Source organism: Dreissena polymorpha, chromosome 9 (assembly GCF_020536995.1).
Source record: "Dreissena polymorpha isolate Duluth1 chromosome 9, UMN_Dpol_1.0, whole genome shotgun sequence".
NCBI classification, from domain to species: domain Eukaryota; kingdom Metazoa; phylum Mollusca; class Bivalvia; order Myida; family Dreissenidae; genus Dreissena; species Dreissena polymorpha.
Window position 1 is genome coordinate 24,882,356 of NC_068363.1, and position 19,874 is coordinate 24,902,229.

General features: G+C 34.3%; 1 protein-coding gene across 1 annotated transcript in view; it reads right to left on the reverse strand.

Moving 5' to 3' along the window:
* LOC127845918 (uncharacterized) overlaps nt 1–19,874 on the reverse strand; it is a 68,183-nt gene that overhangs the window by 24,395 nt on the left and 23,914 nt on the right. Inside the window, exons 3-6 of the mRNA XM_052377097.1 lie at nt 11,016–11,616; nt 8,706–8,864; nt 7,284–7,557; nt 3,294–5,012 (exon numbers count right to left, since the gene is read on the reverse strand). Of these exons, the coding sequence (XP_052233057.1) occupies nt 3,294–5,012; nt 7,284–7,557; nt 8,706–8,864; nt 11,016–11,594 (2,731 nt within the window). The 5' untranslated portion in view covers nt 11,595–11,616. The remainder of the gene's footprint in view (nt 1–3,293; nt 5,013–7,283; nt 7,558–8,705; nt 8,865–11,015; nt 11,617–19,874) is intronic.

Below are 19,874 nucleotides of genomic sequence, written 5' to 3' on the forward strand. Positions count from 1 at the left end.
TAAGGCGTCTATAGCGTAAAAACTCTTTCAATCAAATATGCATTTGGGAACTAATTATATTTCCCCTGCTTTTCAACGCACCAGAACGATGTTCTCAATCCGTCTAGCTATCATAACATATCATTATCAGAGCAAATTTCATGATGATGACGGTGTTATTACGAAAATGACCCTAGAGTGTTTAAAAAGGTTTCGTAATGGCTATATACGGAAAACTTCCTAGCCACATGGAGGCCGTTTTTTCTGAACGGATTGAACTATTTTTTATCTCAGCTGAGAAATCATTTAAACAAATAGTATTACCAACTTGCGCGAAGATTCGACTAAACTTGTACCAGAGATCGTTAAACCGGTTTCCTAACAGCCATATAAAGAAAACTACCCGCCCATTGGCGGCCAAGATTTTCAACGGACCAGAGTCATTTTAGAATTCGGCAAAGGTATCATGACATCACAGGGTTTTTTTTACTAAGAAAGTGACGCCGATAATCGGCGTCTTCCCCAACCAGAATTGTTCACCTAAAACTACCATTTCCCCTCCAAAAATATAATTTTTCACCAAAATATAATATTTAACCCTCAAAGAAATGTTTTTTTCTTTCTTTTGGGAAGTCATCACTTATCCTATTTGTACCATGTACAACGATCTCGCTCTCTCTCTCTTCCGACGAACACTCAAATCTGGGAATCCCAGTGATTCTTTATATAGCTCTTAAATTACGTCATGGAAACCGGGCAACTAATCGTATTAATCATGTGACTATTTTACTGGATTCTGGTCTTGCGCGAGAAGGGTGATTCGTCAATTAATTACCTGAAACCAGTCGAGTTTTCATCCGGGTTATGTGAAAGCTAAGATGGGTATAAACGTTAAAACAGAAAAAAAGTCTCACAATTGGCGTTCATACATGAACAAAATAAAACGTTCGGACTCGGAAAATATTAATTGCGTTGACGCATTTTTTAAGAATGAATCATCAAAAACCGTTGAAACATAGCAGGATTCGGAGGTACAACATCGATTAATACTGTCGGATTATTGTGAAAGTGAAAGTAGACAATCGGCAGCTGCCGCACCTTTCCCTTCCAATACTGTAGCAGATCTAGATCGTCAACCCATTCATCATGAAATTGAAATCACAATATTGAAATCGTTCCCCGGCCCCAGTTGAAAACATTTCCCATTATTAGATCTACCCCTGCAACTTTATTTAGGACTTTGACTTTAATATCATACTTGTTCATGTGTTTAAGAACAAAACGGTCAGAGACATGTCTTTTTTTCTAAAAAAAACCCTGAAGTCTGTAGGCGAGTTATAGACATTGAAATGAACAGTTTTTATTTTTTCCCCAAATATGTCTTTTTCGCGCTCGATTTTCCCCTTTTACCCAGCGTCCAGCGTCTTCCCCTTTTTCTAAAAAAAAACCCTGCATCAAATTTGTTTACCAAGTGTCATGAATGCATTGAAATTGTATCATCTAGAATTTAAACACGCGTTCATTATATCCGTAAAAGGAAACCGGCACAATTCACCGGCGGCCACGTTTATCAACGAATCGAAACAATTTCAAACTTTGCCGAGTTATCATAAGAAGTTATTCTGATTACTTTTTATGAAGATTTGACTAAACAATTGAATTCTAGACAATTGACAAGGTTTTACTATAGCCATGAAAGGAAGACTGGCGGCTATGTTTTTTAACAGACCAGAACCATTTGCAAACTTGGCCGAGACATCAAATAATCAAATGTTCTGAGTAAGTTCAAAAAGATTGTGACTTCAAAAGGTAAGCAAAATTTTACAATAGCCATATAATGAAACTGCTCCTAGCTGCATTGCATTTCCATCAGACAAGCAACATTTTGCAATACGGAACGAGGTTTACAGTGGTTTAAACACGGTTTGGACGGAATGTTAACACACCGTTAAGACCTTCACTTTGCAAATAGCTCAAGTTAATCGAATACATTTGCAAAAATCCAGAGTTCATAAAAATAATTTGTGCATTTTGTGCTGATATCTAAGGATAAAAGTATAAATCCTTGAATACGTCTGAAATCGGTGTCTAAATGTCACGTTGCGTGCATCATAACCATGTACATACATGCGGTACACTTCACATATTTGGCAATTTTGGACTATTTTTTTAAGTTTTGTTTAAAACTGTACCGGTGAGCTTAAATCCATAAACGTTTAATTGTGTGTGATCCCAACAAAGTCACGCGATCTTGCACACTGTATCATAACAACACATATTCCGACCAAGTGTCATTATCGTTTGACTAAAATTGTGATATATAAAGTGTTAACATGGTTGTAATATAATCGTATAACGAAAAATGCACCGCGGCATAATTGTTTAGCAAACGAATAAGTTTAAAACTGAACAGAAATGTTATTAAAACTAATGTTTTGACAAATTTTCATAAAGAATGAATATTAATGCGACTTATATAATGTAAATAAAATTGTTCTTTAATTTTACAGAGTAGTCTAGTGACCTGAAAAGGCATAGTTTTGGATTCGGTCGATACAACATTGTAAAAAATTAGTGTGCTCAGGTAAAAGAAACACAAATATACCTGAGGCGTTTTAATTTTTTTTCTTCGTAATTTCGTAATCTTATTTTTAGTGAATGTTTGTTCATCACAAACTAAAACTATAATCATTTTAGGTCTGCAAACATAATAAGGTAGCATGCACTAAAATAGTGCACTAAATACTGTGGAAGCATTCATCTAAGCCGGTCATTAACTTGGGAATCATTAATTGTATATTCAAAGTAATTGCTTTCATAAAAATTACCACACAATAGGAAAAACAAATCCGAAACAAAACATTGATATAATTCGAGAAAGAGGATTTGTAATTAAGGTTTACTAGTGTACTATGTATTTAATTGACTGATATTGGAATACAATAATAGCGTAATGATGCTTAAAATATTTTATTTGTGCGATTTTTCTGGTATAAACCTATACGAATCAAAAAGCGCCAGTCTCTCAAATAAAATAAAAGGGAAAACCACATCACTGCGATAAACTAATTGGTTTGTTTCTCTGATATTTTTATGAATGACTGCATGTTCACATATGTTTAAAAATGAATATTTTGTAAGCCTTGTGCTGTATAAAATAACTAAAATGCACATTCTTTATATATATATATCCGCTATTTCCACAAAATCGGGATGCATTTTATCGGAATGCGAACTATACAAACATATAGCATTACCTTTGCCTTATACATAACGAAAACACATTTGACAAAAGAACCTTATTGTATATTTACCTTTTCCCAATATGCAACGTCCACTTAGCTCTAAACGTGCCAGCTCCAGGCACGAATGAAGGTCAAATGTAATCTGAGATGCACACTCGTCATTTCCAGGTGAAATTCGTGGGTTTTCTAAGAGTTTCCTGTCATCGATGTCAACTTTCAACACGATGGCATTAGCCGCGTTATTTTTCCAAATCTTATGAAGGTCAATGATATTGTTGTTATCGAAGTTGAAGTGACTGAGTTTTAGGGCAATGTTGGAATATCCATTTGCATTAGCTTCTCTCAACCCTGCAAGTATGATTTCATTTAACCTTTCGTGACTGCTTGAACGATAGTATGTATACAAAGCATCGCGTTCATCCATCATGCTTGATAGCTTTTCCGCACATGATACATCCAGTCCACACAGGAATATAAACACCTGTGATATGTCGAGATAGGCTTTCGGGTGACGGTTAAGGTAGATAGAAATACTACCATCAATAAGATTCGCATTGCTGGCGATATGGTAAGCAGCGAGGAATTCCTGAATGCTCAAGTGGATAAACATAAATGATGACGATGATCGCAGTGCAGAGGCAGTTTGTTGTGCCGATAAAATTCCGGATTTTAATGCAAAATCCTTGTATTCATAAATCTTGAATTTCTCTAATTCTGTGATGCGAAACATTATTGAATTTTCCTTGTCATTTACAAACAACAAATGAAAGGCCATTTCAGCAAGACGATTCAGGGGTTCCAAATTTGGCTGTATGTATTCAGTCCCTTTGAAGAACGAAAAGGGGGGCTGTTGAAATGTACGCGTGCAACTGTTGGCTTTCTTAAAAAGACTTTCCACTAAAAGGATGTATACTTCACACTTTGAGCCTTTGATTTCTATTCCGTCTGCATATGCACATACAATCGCAGAGAGCATCATTGGTGACGACAGTAACTCTTCGAGCTTCTGTTTCTTTACGTATAGAGTAAATGCTGTGTATTTTATTTCAAGTTCTTCCTTATCTACTAAGCGGCTTAGTATAATTTTACTTAGCTCAAAAGGCTTGTTTATTCCTTCCAGTTGCAACAATGCATGGATGTCCGAATGCTTAACTTTACCTTCAGCCAATTTCCAAGGCCGTGTTGTAATTAACATCACACATTTGTTGTGAACTACTACCAATGTCGGTAGATCTTCAGGTCCTGTCCACTCATCTAGACCATCAAGTAGTACCAAGCAACGTTGATGTTTCATGATCTCACTCACTAGTTCGTACGCTTTTTCGCGGTCTTTTGCGGAGTAGATCCGGTCTATTATTTGTTCTTTAATCATAGTATATACGTCACATTGGTTTTTTGAATTTCTCAATGTAATATGAAAAACGTACTCATAGCGTTGCAGTGCGTCAAAATCAGCAAAGATAATTTTGCTGTTATCCGATGCACTAGAACCATGAACTCCTTCACACCAGTCCAGCGCCAATTTTGCTAAGAATGTTGTTTTGCCAGACCCTGCCTCACCTTGAATAAATATGCGTGGGTTAACTGTGTTATCTGTTAAAAACACACCCTTGTACGTATTAACTTGTTTTTCTGTTTTCTTAAATGTCTTTATTTCCTTACACATTTCCAAAATCTTTGGCGGCATATAAACATCTCGTAATTTTTCACCGCTGGAGTCATCAAATGGAGATACTGTCACGTAATATAATTTGTCGTTGTACAGTTTTTTCATTCCTTCGATCAGTTCTGAAATCCAAATAGTACATATCAATAAAAATACAAATACTATAAATAATACTTCTAATATACCTACTATATACTATAGTAGTAGAAGCAGTAGTAGTAGTAGTAGTAATAGTAGAAGTAGTAGTAGTAGTAGTAGTAGTTGCAGTAGTAGTAGTAGTAGTAGTAGTTACAGTAGTAGTAGAAGTAGTAGTAGTAGTAGTAGTAGTAGTAGTAGTAGTAGTAGTAGTAGTAGTAGTAGTAGTAGAAGTAGTTGCAGTAGTAGTATTAGGAGTAGTAGTTGCAGTAGTAGTAGTAGTAGTAGTAGTAGTAGTAGTAGTAGTAGTAGTAGTAGTAGTAGTAGTAGTAGTAGTAGTAGTAGTAGTAGTAGTAGTAGTAGTAGTAGTAGTAGTAGTAGTAGTAGTAGTAGGAGTATAGTAGTAGTAGTAGTAGTAGTAGTAGTAGTAGTAGTAGTAGTAGTAGTAGTAGTAGTAGTAGTAGTAGTAGTAGTAGTAGTAGTATGTAGTGGTAGTAGTGATAGTAGAAGTAGTAAGTAAAGTAGTAGTAGTAGTAGTAGTAGTGGAAGTAGAAGAGTAGTAGTAGTAGTAGTACGTAGTAATAGTAGTAGTAGTAGAAGTAGTAGTAGAAGTAGTAGTAGAAGTAGTAGTAGAAGTAGTAGAAGTAGTAGTAGTAGTAGTAGTAGTAGCAGTAGCAGTAGTAGTAGTAGTATTAGTAGTAGTAGTAGTAGTTGTAGTAGAAGTAGTAGTAATAGTAGAAGTAGTGTAGTGTAGTAGTAGTCGTAAGTAGTAGTAGTAGTAGTAAGTAGTAAGTAGTAGTAGTAGTATATTCGTAGGTAGGATAGTAGTAATAGAAGTAGTAGTAGAAGTAGTAGTAGTAGTAGTAGTAGTAGAAGTAGTAGTAGTAGTAGTAGTAGTAGTAGTAAGTAGAAGTAGTAGAGTAGTAGTAGTAGTAGTAGTAGTAGTAGTAGTAGTAGTAGTAGTAGTAGTAGTAGTAGTAGTAGTAGAAGTAGTAGTAGTAGTAGTAGTAGTAGTAGTAGTAGTAGTAGTAGTAGTAGTAGTAGTAGTAGTAGTAGTAGTTGTAGTGGTGGTGGTAGTAGTAGTAGTTGTTGTAGTATAAGTAGTAGTAGTAGTAGTAGTTGTAGTAGTATTTCATTTGTATTGGTAACAAATACATTTAACAAAAGTATCATTTGAACATCAATAAGGAACAACATGTTAGTGGATATGTATATAATGTTTGTATTTCAATAAAGTACTGTACTGGCATGTGAACAAACTAAAAGCCGTTGACAGGTACACGTTCAAAATATTGATCAAAGTAAGTTGAATAATTTGATAGATTAATGTTACTTGTGTATGTCTAAAGTTATTTATCTATTTCCAAAACTGTCAATAACGACCTTTAAAATGAATTTAAAACCGCATGTTCGTACTTTTTTATTATATAAAAAGACCACGCCTTTCCTCCATCCTCCCCTTATGCCAGAAAGAAATCCCGAAGGATTTAAACCGGTTGTTAGATAAACTGAAGCACCAATAACCCATGTTTCCCTCACAGACAAGACCGTTATATTTTCTAAAAAATTTCAATAGCCTAGGAGCCATTACTCGGCCATAACTTGTCGCAGTCACAATTCCTTCATTTCCGATTATCTTAACATTAAGGTTATTAACAATTCCTTTCTTTATGATCATGTACACATAAAAGTTATTCAAATTTGAAAGTTGAGAACAATTCAAATAGTGAAAAATTGTACTCAAATGCACAAACGTGTCAGGCAATACATATTGCAGCAGACAAAAAGACAAAGACCTATGATTATGCGATAGTATCAGCTTAAATTCAAGTCAGACAACCTGCTAAAAGTATCACGTTATCTTAAACAATTAGTTCCCTGGTCAGGCTGTCTACGACTTAACCGTCTTTCCCTACTATTTTGCCAAGTAGGTTTTGACTATTTGGTGAGGAAGGTATTTGAGTAACCCAGGAGCAAAAAGAATAAGAGCTGACGAAGGATGAAGGAACACATAGGAGCATCACATGCCAACCCAGCGGCACTGGGTAGGTGACATACCTGATTGTGAAAGTCAGACACCCCGCTCTACCACTAGTCGAGGGGAGCACAGAATAAAATGATTTTTAACATTCGATTTACATTGTTCTAACGATGCATACTGATAATAACAAAACAGATTTAAACACACAAAGAATTATCCGTAGTATTCATTTGCAGTTATTGATAGACAACTTAAAGTAAATCAAACAAAGAAATACCTTTACACGATTGCTCATAGGTCGAGTCCACCGTCTTGCTCACATGTTCATCTAAAGCATTTGTACATTTTGCAGTGTGCTCATCAAGTTTCTGTTTACATCTGTCCGTATGTGCATTGAGACCCTTCTTACATTGTTCAAGGTGCATCTTCATCTCATCCAGAGCTTTATCGGCTTTATCGGCAATGTGTTCAACTTTGTTAAGTGTATCTTGAGCAGCCTCTAGGAGATGAATCATTTCCTCCGTGGTTATCTTCAATGTATCCTTTTCCAGCTGTATTTAATTAAGCATATGTTTGAAATGCGAAAAAACTGATATTTATCATTGAACAAATGTTTTATAAAACCAGTATGTACAACTGTCTGATGAAGTATTATCAATATAACTTGTTTTATTCAAGTTCGCTTTACATTTAAGGCAGCGTTATTTATCAGTTGTAAAAATGCATGATACGTTTATTCTTAGTCAAGCCGAGGTGATTTTTTGTCTGATCAAATATCTGGTAAAATACAACTATCGGTTGACGATAAAGCGGACTAATTGAGTAGTTCATTTGTATCAGTGAGGACCAATCATCACGATGAAATACATTCCCCACCTCTGAGGTTACATACGGACACTAGGGTGGATTTTTGTCGCATAATAACGTTACTTTAATTTCGTCTTGTTTTGAATTTCTGATGAACATTAATCGAATTAATCATTTATAATGTTTAATTATTGTATTAAACAGAACATGTCAGCACGAGTTGCTTGTTAAGACGTTTGCGAGATGTGTATAGGCATGTACATGTACTAATATTATTTAAACCATTCTTTTGTACATAAACGCCAACAAATAAACTCCAAACTATCGCCCAATCGGCGCAAAAAGGTACCATATGCCTACTTATTTCAATGGTACATTGTACCTTTTGCGCCCAAGAGGGCGATATAATGTAGGCTGTCACGACAGTGATTTGTGGTGACAAAGCATTGGTCAAAGCGAGCTACAGTGTTTACATTTTAATCACCGCAGATGATCACGTTCATACTCGCGGACCAAGTTTCTACAACGTTCTGCGTATATTCCACGATGTTATGTTTGTGTCATACGCACCCTGCTATTCATATTACAATTAATACATACCCTAAGTTAGAAAACAAGTATGTTTATATAGGCATATTTTTTTCTAAATATTAAGGACATCTATTCAATATGTTTTGAAATCTAAAAGTAAAAAATAAATGTGTCATAAGTAATCTATGTACATAAGCTTCATGTTAGAGTTCTTAAATCTAGCTAATCATTTAATATCATACAGTTACAGTAGACCTACACAATTATATATGTCTTAGTAAAACATTTTATATCACCCTTATATTCTTGATGTCGCAAATAGGAACGCACATGCGGTGTGTCTCGAAACACAAAGTAATACCTCTGCTAATTTCCGTACAGCCTCCTGTGCAGTGACGTCATGTGCTAGATACGTTTGGTCACTCAGCAGGCTTGTCAGTGTTGTGAAAATTTCCTGGAGATCTAGATCAGTGACTTTACACTGAGGCGAATGACGGACAGTTCTTCCAATATCTCGCGCCTATAAAACATATTATATATTATATTATATTATATTAAGTATTATTGTCTAAACTGGTTGATATAATGTCTCCATGAAATGCATGTAAGCATGGCGTGTTAAAGAAACTGAAAACTGTTCAAAATTATACCTAACACTAATCTAGATCAAAAGTTTGAATTGCACTCGAAGATACACCGTTACAAAAACATGTCAGAAAGACATTATGTTGGCGACGCTTAAAGTTGAATTTGACTTTCCCGAATTGCATTGACTGTGATAATTATCATAAAATTATTTCTTTCTTGTGAACACCCTGTACTATTTAATGTGTTGTACTTGAAGGGAGTATATGATCATAGTTGTTTTAAAACATTCAAATACAACACATATTTAAAAAATAAGGCAATTTAAAGAAGCTATTTTTTACATACTTACTAAATATAATTTTACATGAAAATTCATGAATATTATTTCTATATAATAGTGCACATACATATGAAAGTTTACTAACCAAAGTGCTGAATTTAATTATGTATGATTCTCTGATAATGAAGATCTAACAAAATACAGATTTGACAAAGAAAGTGTTCACAACGTTTTTCACATTTTGTTAAATACTTAATAGATTGTTTAACTTTCATTCTGGACTCAGTGCCAGATTCCATAAGCATAAATTAAAACAAAATATTGGTAAATTTAAAAAAAAGCTAAGCAGAGGAATAAATCCTCTATGAAGTTTGTAATGTTATGGCCTGCTTCCCTCCTCAAACGCATCTTCGGGCGCTCAAAAATTAGAACCCACGCCCCTATCCCCTCAAATGAACACAACACACTATAATATTGAGAGCATTTTAAACGCGACAAGTCGTCTGATGGTTGACTTACAGGCAAAGTTATTTCAAAATATTCTTTATATGACCTATTGTTGGCTACGATAGGATTTTCTCGCACTCATTTACGGACGTTTCGTTGAACATTTTAATCGGTTATTAAAATATGCTGGCTTTTGTTAATTCGGGCATACAAATATGAAATTCATTAAAGGGATCTTTTCACGCTTTGGTAAATTGACAAAATTGAAAAAAGTTGTTTCAGATTCGCAAATTTTCGTTTTAGTTATGATATTTGTGAGGAAACAGTAATACTGAACATTTACCATGGTCTAATATAGCCATTATATGCATCTTTTGACGATTTTAAAACCTAAAAATTATAAAGCGTTGCAACGCGAAACGATTGAATAATTTGGAGAGTTCTGTTTTTGTCGTTAAATTTTGTGAAACTACGAAGATTGCTTATATAAGGTATAAAATACGTCAAGTATGTGTACTCGGCGGAATAGCTCAGTAGGCTAAAGCGTTTTTACTTCAGGACTCTGGCAGGACACCAGGGGTCACTGGTTCGAAACCTGCTCCGGGCAATGTTCTTTTCCTTTTTTTAATTTTATTCTTGATTTTTTACTGGAGCTTTTACGATCCAATGTTTACATTTATCAATATAAAGCATTTAATGAATAAGTTAAAAAAAATGCCAAAATCTGTGAAAAGGCCCCTTTATGCAATTTGTGGAAGATATTATAAATTGCATATTGACACATCATTCTGAGCAATGCAGGCGAGTTTGAAGTATGTAGGCTGAATAGTGTCAGATTTCTTATTCGAAAACGTTTCCCAGAAGACTCAGACAACGAGACCTGTAATTAGGCAGACAGTCGTTCATTGTGAATGTAGCATTATGCAACACATTGCGAAGATTAAAACTATAGTTAAGAGTAACGGTAAACATTTACACTGCTGTTGAATTTAAAATATATTTAATGTTTTATCTGTGATTAAGCTCTGATGCACACTACTACGTAACTGAAGTTATTATTTTTCTTGTGCAATTTAATTACGTATTATGAGTGCTCAAAACATGTTTATTGAATTTGAACTCTTCTAACGACATTTAGACTATTTGCTACTGTAAATAACGAACACCAAATACAATTGCAAAGAAACATAGTTCTGACATGATTGCGTTTCTTCATTGATTTGTTGATATTAAAATTGTTCAAAACATGGATTGATAGCAATCAACATAAACGAGTGCATATGTGGCTGGATGGACAGGTGGGTGGTTCAGTTCAATGTTTGTCAAAGCAATGCAATAAAAAAAAAATACACTAACCTTTGTCAGTAAACAAGGGGGTTTACATTTTCCTATTGCTATTGTGAATGAAAATTTGTTGTGAATTTGGTTGCAATTCATCATAAAACTGATGATTCCGTTGAAGTCTGTATCCTGAACTGAAGTTTTTCCAACGTATCCGTCTGGAGGGAAATAAGCCTTGGCAATTTCCCATGGATGTTTTGCCCATTGTTGCGCCGATGTATTCGTCCATGACGGATTACTATATGCATGTTGATTAACAATCTCGTCATGGACCTTAGTGCACACATTTGCTGGACATGGTCGTGGTTGTTTTGCCGCATTATAATGCATAGATGGGCAGATGCCATGTGCACCTCTCTTTTTGCATACGCCTTGTGTCGGGCATTTAAGCAAGTTTGCAGTGTGACAGCCTATACATGTGGCTGCGCCCTGACTACTTGACCAGATAGTGTTGTATATATTGGTGTGTAAAGTTTTAGCCTCATTGTCCACGAACTGTTCTAAACCAGACTTTGCAATGTCAACTGCCATCCACGCCTTCAGCCAGTTTGTCCTTTCCGCCTCAGTGAAGACAGCGGAGAGACGACTCGCCATTGTGTTTAAGTCCTCTAGATCCCTGTAAAGCATAAATGTAAAGTTTATAACATTTATTTCCAAGCTTTTCTAAAATGGGTGTGCATTCAAACAGATCTACCAATTATATGTCTAGTGTTTGTTCAGGGTGCAGGGTTACGTGACTTTGTGGGGTGTCCAATTAAACGTTAGAGGATGTAAACACATCAGTTAGTGGTGCTTTTTCACATAATATTTAAAACATTTTATCTTTAGAATTACAACTAGTGCATACAATACAGATTTTTATGCTGCTTACGGCTTTGCAAAATACATCAGAATTGCGTTATTAATGTGCTTGTTAAACAATTCGGTATGTACTGCATTCGTTGTACATGGTAATGATTCACGCAAAGTGAAATTTTGTCACCGATTTCAGACGTTTTTAAGGATTGATTATTTTACCTGAAGATGTCGGCACAAACTGCAACAAAAACTGTCGTTTCTGCACTAACAATTTTGCAAATATATTTAAATAACTTGCAAAATAAAGTTATCAACTGTGTGGTTACATTATGTCCTGCCCTTGTGTAAAACCCGTGGCACCCAGTTAACTATGCACCCTGTGTTTGACCAGATACCAAGTGTTAAATATGACGTTTAGACATACAACATGTTCTCTACTTTATAAAACTAAATTAATTGAGGTAAAGGCAAACAGAGAATCAGTAACAATGCTTTGAAAGCAGGAAACAATGTTAAAGGTACGGTTTTTATTACTGTGCCCTTACTGCTCTTACTTCAGGGATCATAGTGAGTAGTGGTGTACACCTGTGTTTACCGGTCACCAAAGTCATAGCACACGTTTATATTTAATTTGGTGAACTTAATTTTATAGGGATAATATGCGAGTGCAAAGCATCTAGTTAAAATAATTGCGCTAATCTGTTGTATGTTTGATGCACAAATTATATAGCCGGTAATTTTTTTTTTGTTAAGAGTCAGATTTAAATGACGTGTGCAAATATATCTATAATCTTTTAATGTTAGCAGGTTTATTGTAATGTTTCGTAATAGATTACACGATTTGTTTATTTGAAAATGGCGAACTGATATTAATGACACTTCATTACATTTTCTTTACAAGGAATTGAAACCCATTTTTGAAAGATCCATTTACCTGGACACAATTAATAATTGTAAAATTAAAAACACACTAGTAAAATTTACACTATATTCTGGTGTTCTATTTATAGAAACTGGTAGAAAACAAAACATACTAAGAAATGGGATAATTTGTAAATTTTGGACACTTTATGAAATTGAAGTAAGTACCATTGTGTTTTGGTATGCGCTTTAAATGATAATTTTAGAAATACACGTATACCTGATTTCTACAGAACAAGATCAATGATGTTTAATTATTATTGAACGAGACCAGAAAATCTATACTGATACGTCTTGCTGATTTATGTATAAAAAATTTAGTACTTAGAGCCGAAAATATATTGAATATACTTTTTCACAGATTTGCAATTTTGTATATGATATCTATAGGCTTAATTTGATCTCAATCAATTACAAATTAAGAACATCTACTTAACATTGTTTAACATATCTAAAAAACTTCTCTTAAATATAACTTTCTCACACAATGTGCTTTACACTGTAGCACTTTAAACCAATCGCCTTTTGGTTGTTGTGGGAAAACGTCGACCAATCGGTTCAAAGCAGAACTTTGCTCTACGATGTGCCCTTTTATGGTTGATGCCGAATGCTCCATAATGTGATAATTGTTTTATATTTTGCAATATTCTTATAACCAGCAGTTGTTCGCCATTTGGACAAACCATATGTGTATGAGACCCAATCAAGTAACGTGTGTAGAAATATAAAAGGTATCATTTATATGTTTGTCCAAAGTTAAGTACGAGCAACATTCGCCATGTAATATCTTATTTTTGCAACTTATGAGATATCAATAGTTTTGCGTTCCATTAATTATTTTGGTAAGAGGCGATACGGGGCATGAACGGTAATGTATTACCTATTTATTATAAGTAATAAGTTAGCATTTACGCGAATACGGCTTGTTTTGATAAAGTATTGATTGGCCATATTTAATTATTGCCAATTTGGTTCCCGAAATGAAGATTATTACATGTTTCGCCTGTTAAGGAAATCGATGCCTCCTAAAAATAATTTATGAGATTGATGTAGTCTCTAAAGAGAGACGCGACGGCTCTCGGTTCGTAAAAGCACATTTATCCCCAAACTGCAAGTTACGTAAATGTTTTTGTTTAACAGGATAGCGTGATCTCGAAAAGTGTCGTTTTGATAGAAGCTATTGTGAGTTTAATCGCAGACAAGGGCTGTGTGTATTACTTGTTTTATTAAATCGACAACACATTGACAATATTGGTTCGAATGCTACCAGAAAAAGCAACAGGCTCTGTTAAAATAAACTATTATTTGCTAGTTGTAAAAAAATTTAAAATGTATTTGAGCAGGAAAAGTAGTTCTTAAATTTAGAAAGTCTCTGGGTAGTTAGTTGTCGTTGATGTTGTCATTTTTGTGTGGTGATGATTAACTATGATATATTTTATTCTTCGTTGGGTGAAAACACATGTTTACGAATATTTGTACAATATTATATACAGTATTTGGTGTTTCATTAATATGATTTATGCAATTAACCATTATAGTCAAGCTATAATTCCAACTGTAACTCATTTTGTGACATAAGACAAATTTTTATACTCTCGCGAAATAATCGATTACTAAGAAGCTTCGCTTTAATTACATTTTCCCTTTTATTTGGTCGCTGTCGCAGGCTTTGGTTTAAATATCATCGTCATTGATTTATAAGCCCACAGGGGATTTAAAAAAATGATTGGAATAATTTGATTTAATATAAGTGTGATAATAAGTGCCGGCACTCTCGCGTGGGGACGAAGATTGTGACAAAATGGAACTGAGCACTTCTATATATTTTGCTAATACAATACAGAACAGTTTTATTTAAACTTCCTTAGTGTTCTGGAATACTGAAAACTTAATGTTTGACTAAACATCATATAGGTATGTTGAACAAAACAAAAGGAATGAAAACGAGGTAACTGCTGACAAACCAACTTATTCAATAGTGATGCTATCATAACCACTAGCAGTTTAAGGTTACTACTATTCCCCGACATACTTCACGTTATCTAGAACAGTGATCCGCAAGTGTATCTTGTCACTCGGGCCTAGCAGTTCAAAACGTACCATTGGTCAACAAGGTTTACATTCAATTTAAATTGAAAAACCGTCGTACATTTATGACTTTCCACAGGCAGGAAATAATTCTATGCATGTTAGCTTTGATAGCAGAGTTCAAGAATACCAGTACAGAATACCAGTGCACCATGACCAATTTCACCACAGAGGTAAGAAGTTGAACGACTGATTCTGGAAGGTTTAACATGCACTATTCGTTTCATAATGTAAATTTAGTACACAATGGATCTGTATTTGACATTTTATCCGAACACAGCACATATCCGATCACTGCACACGAATACATATACATTAAGAACTGTCAAAACAATATTGGGCCACAGAGGCAACGTTGTTTAATTTACAATTTGGGAGAGCAAATGCTAAATAATATTAGTAATCGAAAAGCTAATGGATACAGCTTATTTCAATTCACTCATGTATTTCGGATATGATTCTCTATTAAGCAAACAATTCGCGTTGACGCGTATGCGAGGGTTTAACAATCAACGTTGTATTTGCTTTCTATGATCAAGTATGACTTTCAAAGTAGCGATGTGATAAGCTTAGTTTTTGCCATCTTATTTCGAAATTCATTATTACACACAGTTCGTTTGTATAAAACAACTATTGCTATATGACCTTTTCCTTTTACTATGATCTCGACCTTGACGATATTCATAACTGTAATTAGCCGACTCTTATAAATAAACGTACAGTACAGCTAACGCGGCACAAACATAATCCGCGGCTACGCCACGGCCAGATTATTAGTACGCGGCGGCCGAATCGTGTGTTCACGCGGCGTATCGCCGTGGCCCTCGGCATCAATCCCCGCAACGACGCCGAGTCTGTGTTAACCTCGCGTACTTTCGCGGAGTAAATCCGCCGCATACGTACGCGGCGGATCGAGTGAAAAGATACATACATGTATGTGTAGCGTAGAATTAATTATGCGCAACTGTTAATATTTCGTTCGATTATCATTATTAAATTTGTAATCCGAAACACACTTCCGAATTTTAATGCTAACGCGACCTTTGACAAATTCTAGCGTCAAATAAACAGTGCTAAAATATCCTTTGTTTCATAAAAAGCGCGCGAAAATTATGCAGACATGTAGAACGTCGTTTGGAAAGTTTGGGCGTATATTGTGTTGTATAAATACATGAACATCACGTCAGGCGTAAATCGCGTGTTCAGTGGAAAAAAAACCGCCCCGATTAGACGTTATTTCATCATCTCTATAAATAGTAACAAATGCCAAAATGTATTTGATACTTATGGAAATATCGAGTATGTTTGTGTATCGTAAATATTTACCAGCATTTGCTTTAAAACTGGAATATACGGGATTATCGGGTAATTAGTAGCGATATAAACTGTATAATATGAACAAAATAAAACGTGTTTATATACGCATATTCAAACAATAGTTATAATAAGCTGATAATTAACAAAACAACAAATACGTCGTCACCGTCTTGATTATTGATGTGGCTTCAAACTGCTAATTTTCTCAGCTTAAATTTAATATCAAAATCAACATGCAATTAATTTATAAATCCACCATATGCTGGAGCCTTGACCACTTGTATGTGCGAAAGCATTATTACGTGACCTTGTTTATGTGTGAAATACATACACTACGGGCGGGAAACAAACTTAATTGGCCAGACACATTAACTATGCTTACATGTATATGCTAATACAATCCACGCACAATAAATTTATTATGATTTAAATTATTATTATTATAAATGTTCTTTCAAAATTTGTTAACTTCATGTAACTAATAATTTTAAAAAGATTTTTTATTTCATGATGCGCATCGACTCGGCATCATGTCGCAGATAGCGGCATGCCTCGGCGGACAGATGCGAAGTTTCGCGGCGAAATTCGACTTGCCGCCGCATACTGACGCGGCTTCAACGACTGACGCGGCAACGACTCGTTTCGCCTTGCCGCCGCGGATCGCGAAATACGTTTGTTCCGCTTTGGCTGTACTGTATGTTCCAAATAACTAGTAGAATGCTTTTCTTCAATAAATAGTGAAGTTATAGAACATACAATACCTTTTTGAGTAATAATAGTGTTTACACGACCGTAAACTGAGATTTACCTTTATCTTTAAAGCAGCTTGCTTTGTGTGTAAAACGCATACTCGAACATAGGATATATGTTGAAGTTATTTGAAAATCTGTATTTGTATGTTTAAATTGTTAGAGGCGGACTTCCAAAACTTTGACATATACGTTCTGTATTTTGACATTAGACCTCTAAGTATGACATTGACCTTGAAGCCATGTAGTTCTTGCATATGACAAAAATATAGGTTAACTGTTGTTCTTTTACTCTGTTAGGCATCGATGTAAGTTACCGGCTGGGAAAGTTTCAGGATGGAAAGACAGGCAAACAAACGTGTGGGTCAAATTATGAGAAAAGTGATTTTGTATATCTTCAACATTTACTCAGAATAGAGTTATACTTTTGATTCTTGTAATGCAAAATTCCCATCGAATCAGTTTTCAATGATGGCAGTGTAAATAATAATGCAAAACCAGATTTCAAATAAAATCAAACCTGCATCATAATACATATACAGATTGCTCTAAACCAAGCTAAGCATTTATGTTTCATCTGTTTGTCAGATCAGACATGTACCTTGGATTGAGGATATGCTGCGCACTGTTTAGTATCCCACACAATTGTCAACGCGATGAAATGATAGAAGTAAACACTCATTAAGGAAAGTTATTTTACTCGATTTCTTAAGAGACACATACAGCCACAGGGAATTTATATATCTACAAAAGGACTTGTCATATTCTTAAAAAAGAAAAGTTGTAGCGTTATGTTTGTCAAATTTCATAAGATATAGATCTAAGCACGCAATCTTAACAATTTAATCTAAAATAGAATGTCACACGGAAACCTAAACCTGCCTTATCCTGCAAATCTTTTGAATAATTGAATCAGAACGTCTTTATAAAAAATTACAATCTGATATATATGTTACAATACATACGGAACTTATTTAACTTATAACATAGCTTAGAAATAAGGACAAGGTTTAAAGTATGCACTTATTTTGTAACTTTTCTGTAAGACGTTGATCAAGTTAAGAGTGTGCATTGCATACACTATGTCCTTGATTGTGAACATTCAGTGCTATTTATCAGGAACTTGGACATGAGAAAGTGTACGCTTCAAACAGGGTAATAAAGAGTAATGCCTATTTGTAAAGAATAAGTATTATGGTTTGCGCAAACAATATAGTGAGCTAAGGCAACGTATATCACTTATCACTACTACTATTGGTTTCATAGAAATCAAAACTCGGTGTTTAATTGGTTAAATACTTAATGATACAATTATAAGGTATACGTTATTGTAAATAAATGTTGCATTGTCGTGTAAAAAACGCGCATTAACGATTTTGTGAAATATAGGCATGATCTGCCAAATGATCACATTTTCAGACTCAAATTAATTACACATCGTTCATTCGATTAAATACTTCACATTGTTCCTTAGGAGGAAGACGCAGTTTTTATTACCGATTGGAAAGAAAGAATGCTGGGATACCAAATTGACCGAAACAGAAAAATAATAAAAAATCGTGCACGCTCTATAAACAGCTTTTAACCGCTTAAACTTATTTTTCGAAATACGCATGCTTGTTGAGACCCTTTCGAGTATCGCTTCCTTGTTTAATGGCTGATGAAGATCCGCGAAGTTATTTTAAATGTGTTACGCCAAATATCAAATCATATCATTAATTTATTCAACAACTAAGTATGTTTACGATTTTATGTGCGTTTTTAAGTCAAAAGGTTCGGCATTAAGATCACTTCAAATTATTATATTATCAACAACACGTACTCAATATATTGTTTAAAGGAGATTATGCGATTTGAATATGTGTACAATTGTAATATATTGATAAAAAAATGTTACAATAACACAACATAGGCAAGAATAATTATTCATTGAAGATGAAATTATAAAATGCAGCAAAAACAAATAAGCGCCCCGAGCCGATTTTGACGAAGATTTTTCGTACATATTTTCTTACAGAAACCAATGCATTCGTCTTTTTATTAGGATAATAGTTAGTGTTCGAGTGTTGTATGAATATATATCGTCGCAGGAAATGAAAATGATCCGTAAAACTAAATTTAGATTCACATAGTACATGTATGATGTACAGACATTTTCGATTTCAGAATTAAATATCTGGATTGTTTCGCTTATTTTGACACACGTTCTTCTTAACTTTTATTTAAATTCATATTGAAATATATGTATAATATGATTTTTACACATTTTATATAAATTCAAACATATCTGACAAAATCGTATAATCTCCCTTTAATATATATTTCATATATTCAAACGCAACGACATCTCCAGGTTTAACCTATCATCTTCAAGTTCAATGATTTATATTGACAACAACAGTTTTGCAAAAATTTTACAGTCCTTTGTCATTGCGGCGCAATGAAACTTTGTCTGAATTTAGCATACGCATATATCTCAATTCCTGCCTGCATTTAAGTTCACAAAATGTAGTCATGTAACTGTGTCTGACTTTTCATTGGGGCTGCATTATTGACATTTTAAATGAGCAATCGCTTGTTATATAGAGAAATACCCTTTCTATTGAGAACATAAAACCTTTAAGCGGAATCCATAGTAATCAGAATGGCGTATTGTAAGTTTTTATATACAACATAAGTTTCGATGTAACAATGAACCGCTTATAAATATTATTTTTTAATATAAGACATATTTTCAATTGCATTCTCTTATTTTACCTTCAAACACGATTATAGACTTTGAATTATTTTCATTGGTTCTTGTGTGTACTTGTTGGTTTGTAACCTATGATTAGTCTTTTTCAGTGCAATATTATGTGTTTCTATTATTTTCATATAAACATACATGATTGATTTATCAGTCAACATTCCATCTAACAATGTCTGGTACTTCTGCTAAGGTATTAAACAATGAACTAATTCAGGGATAGGTTATTATTATAACATCGTTCGTATAAGGGAC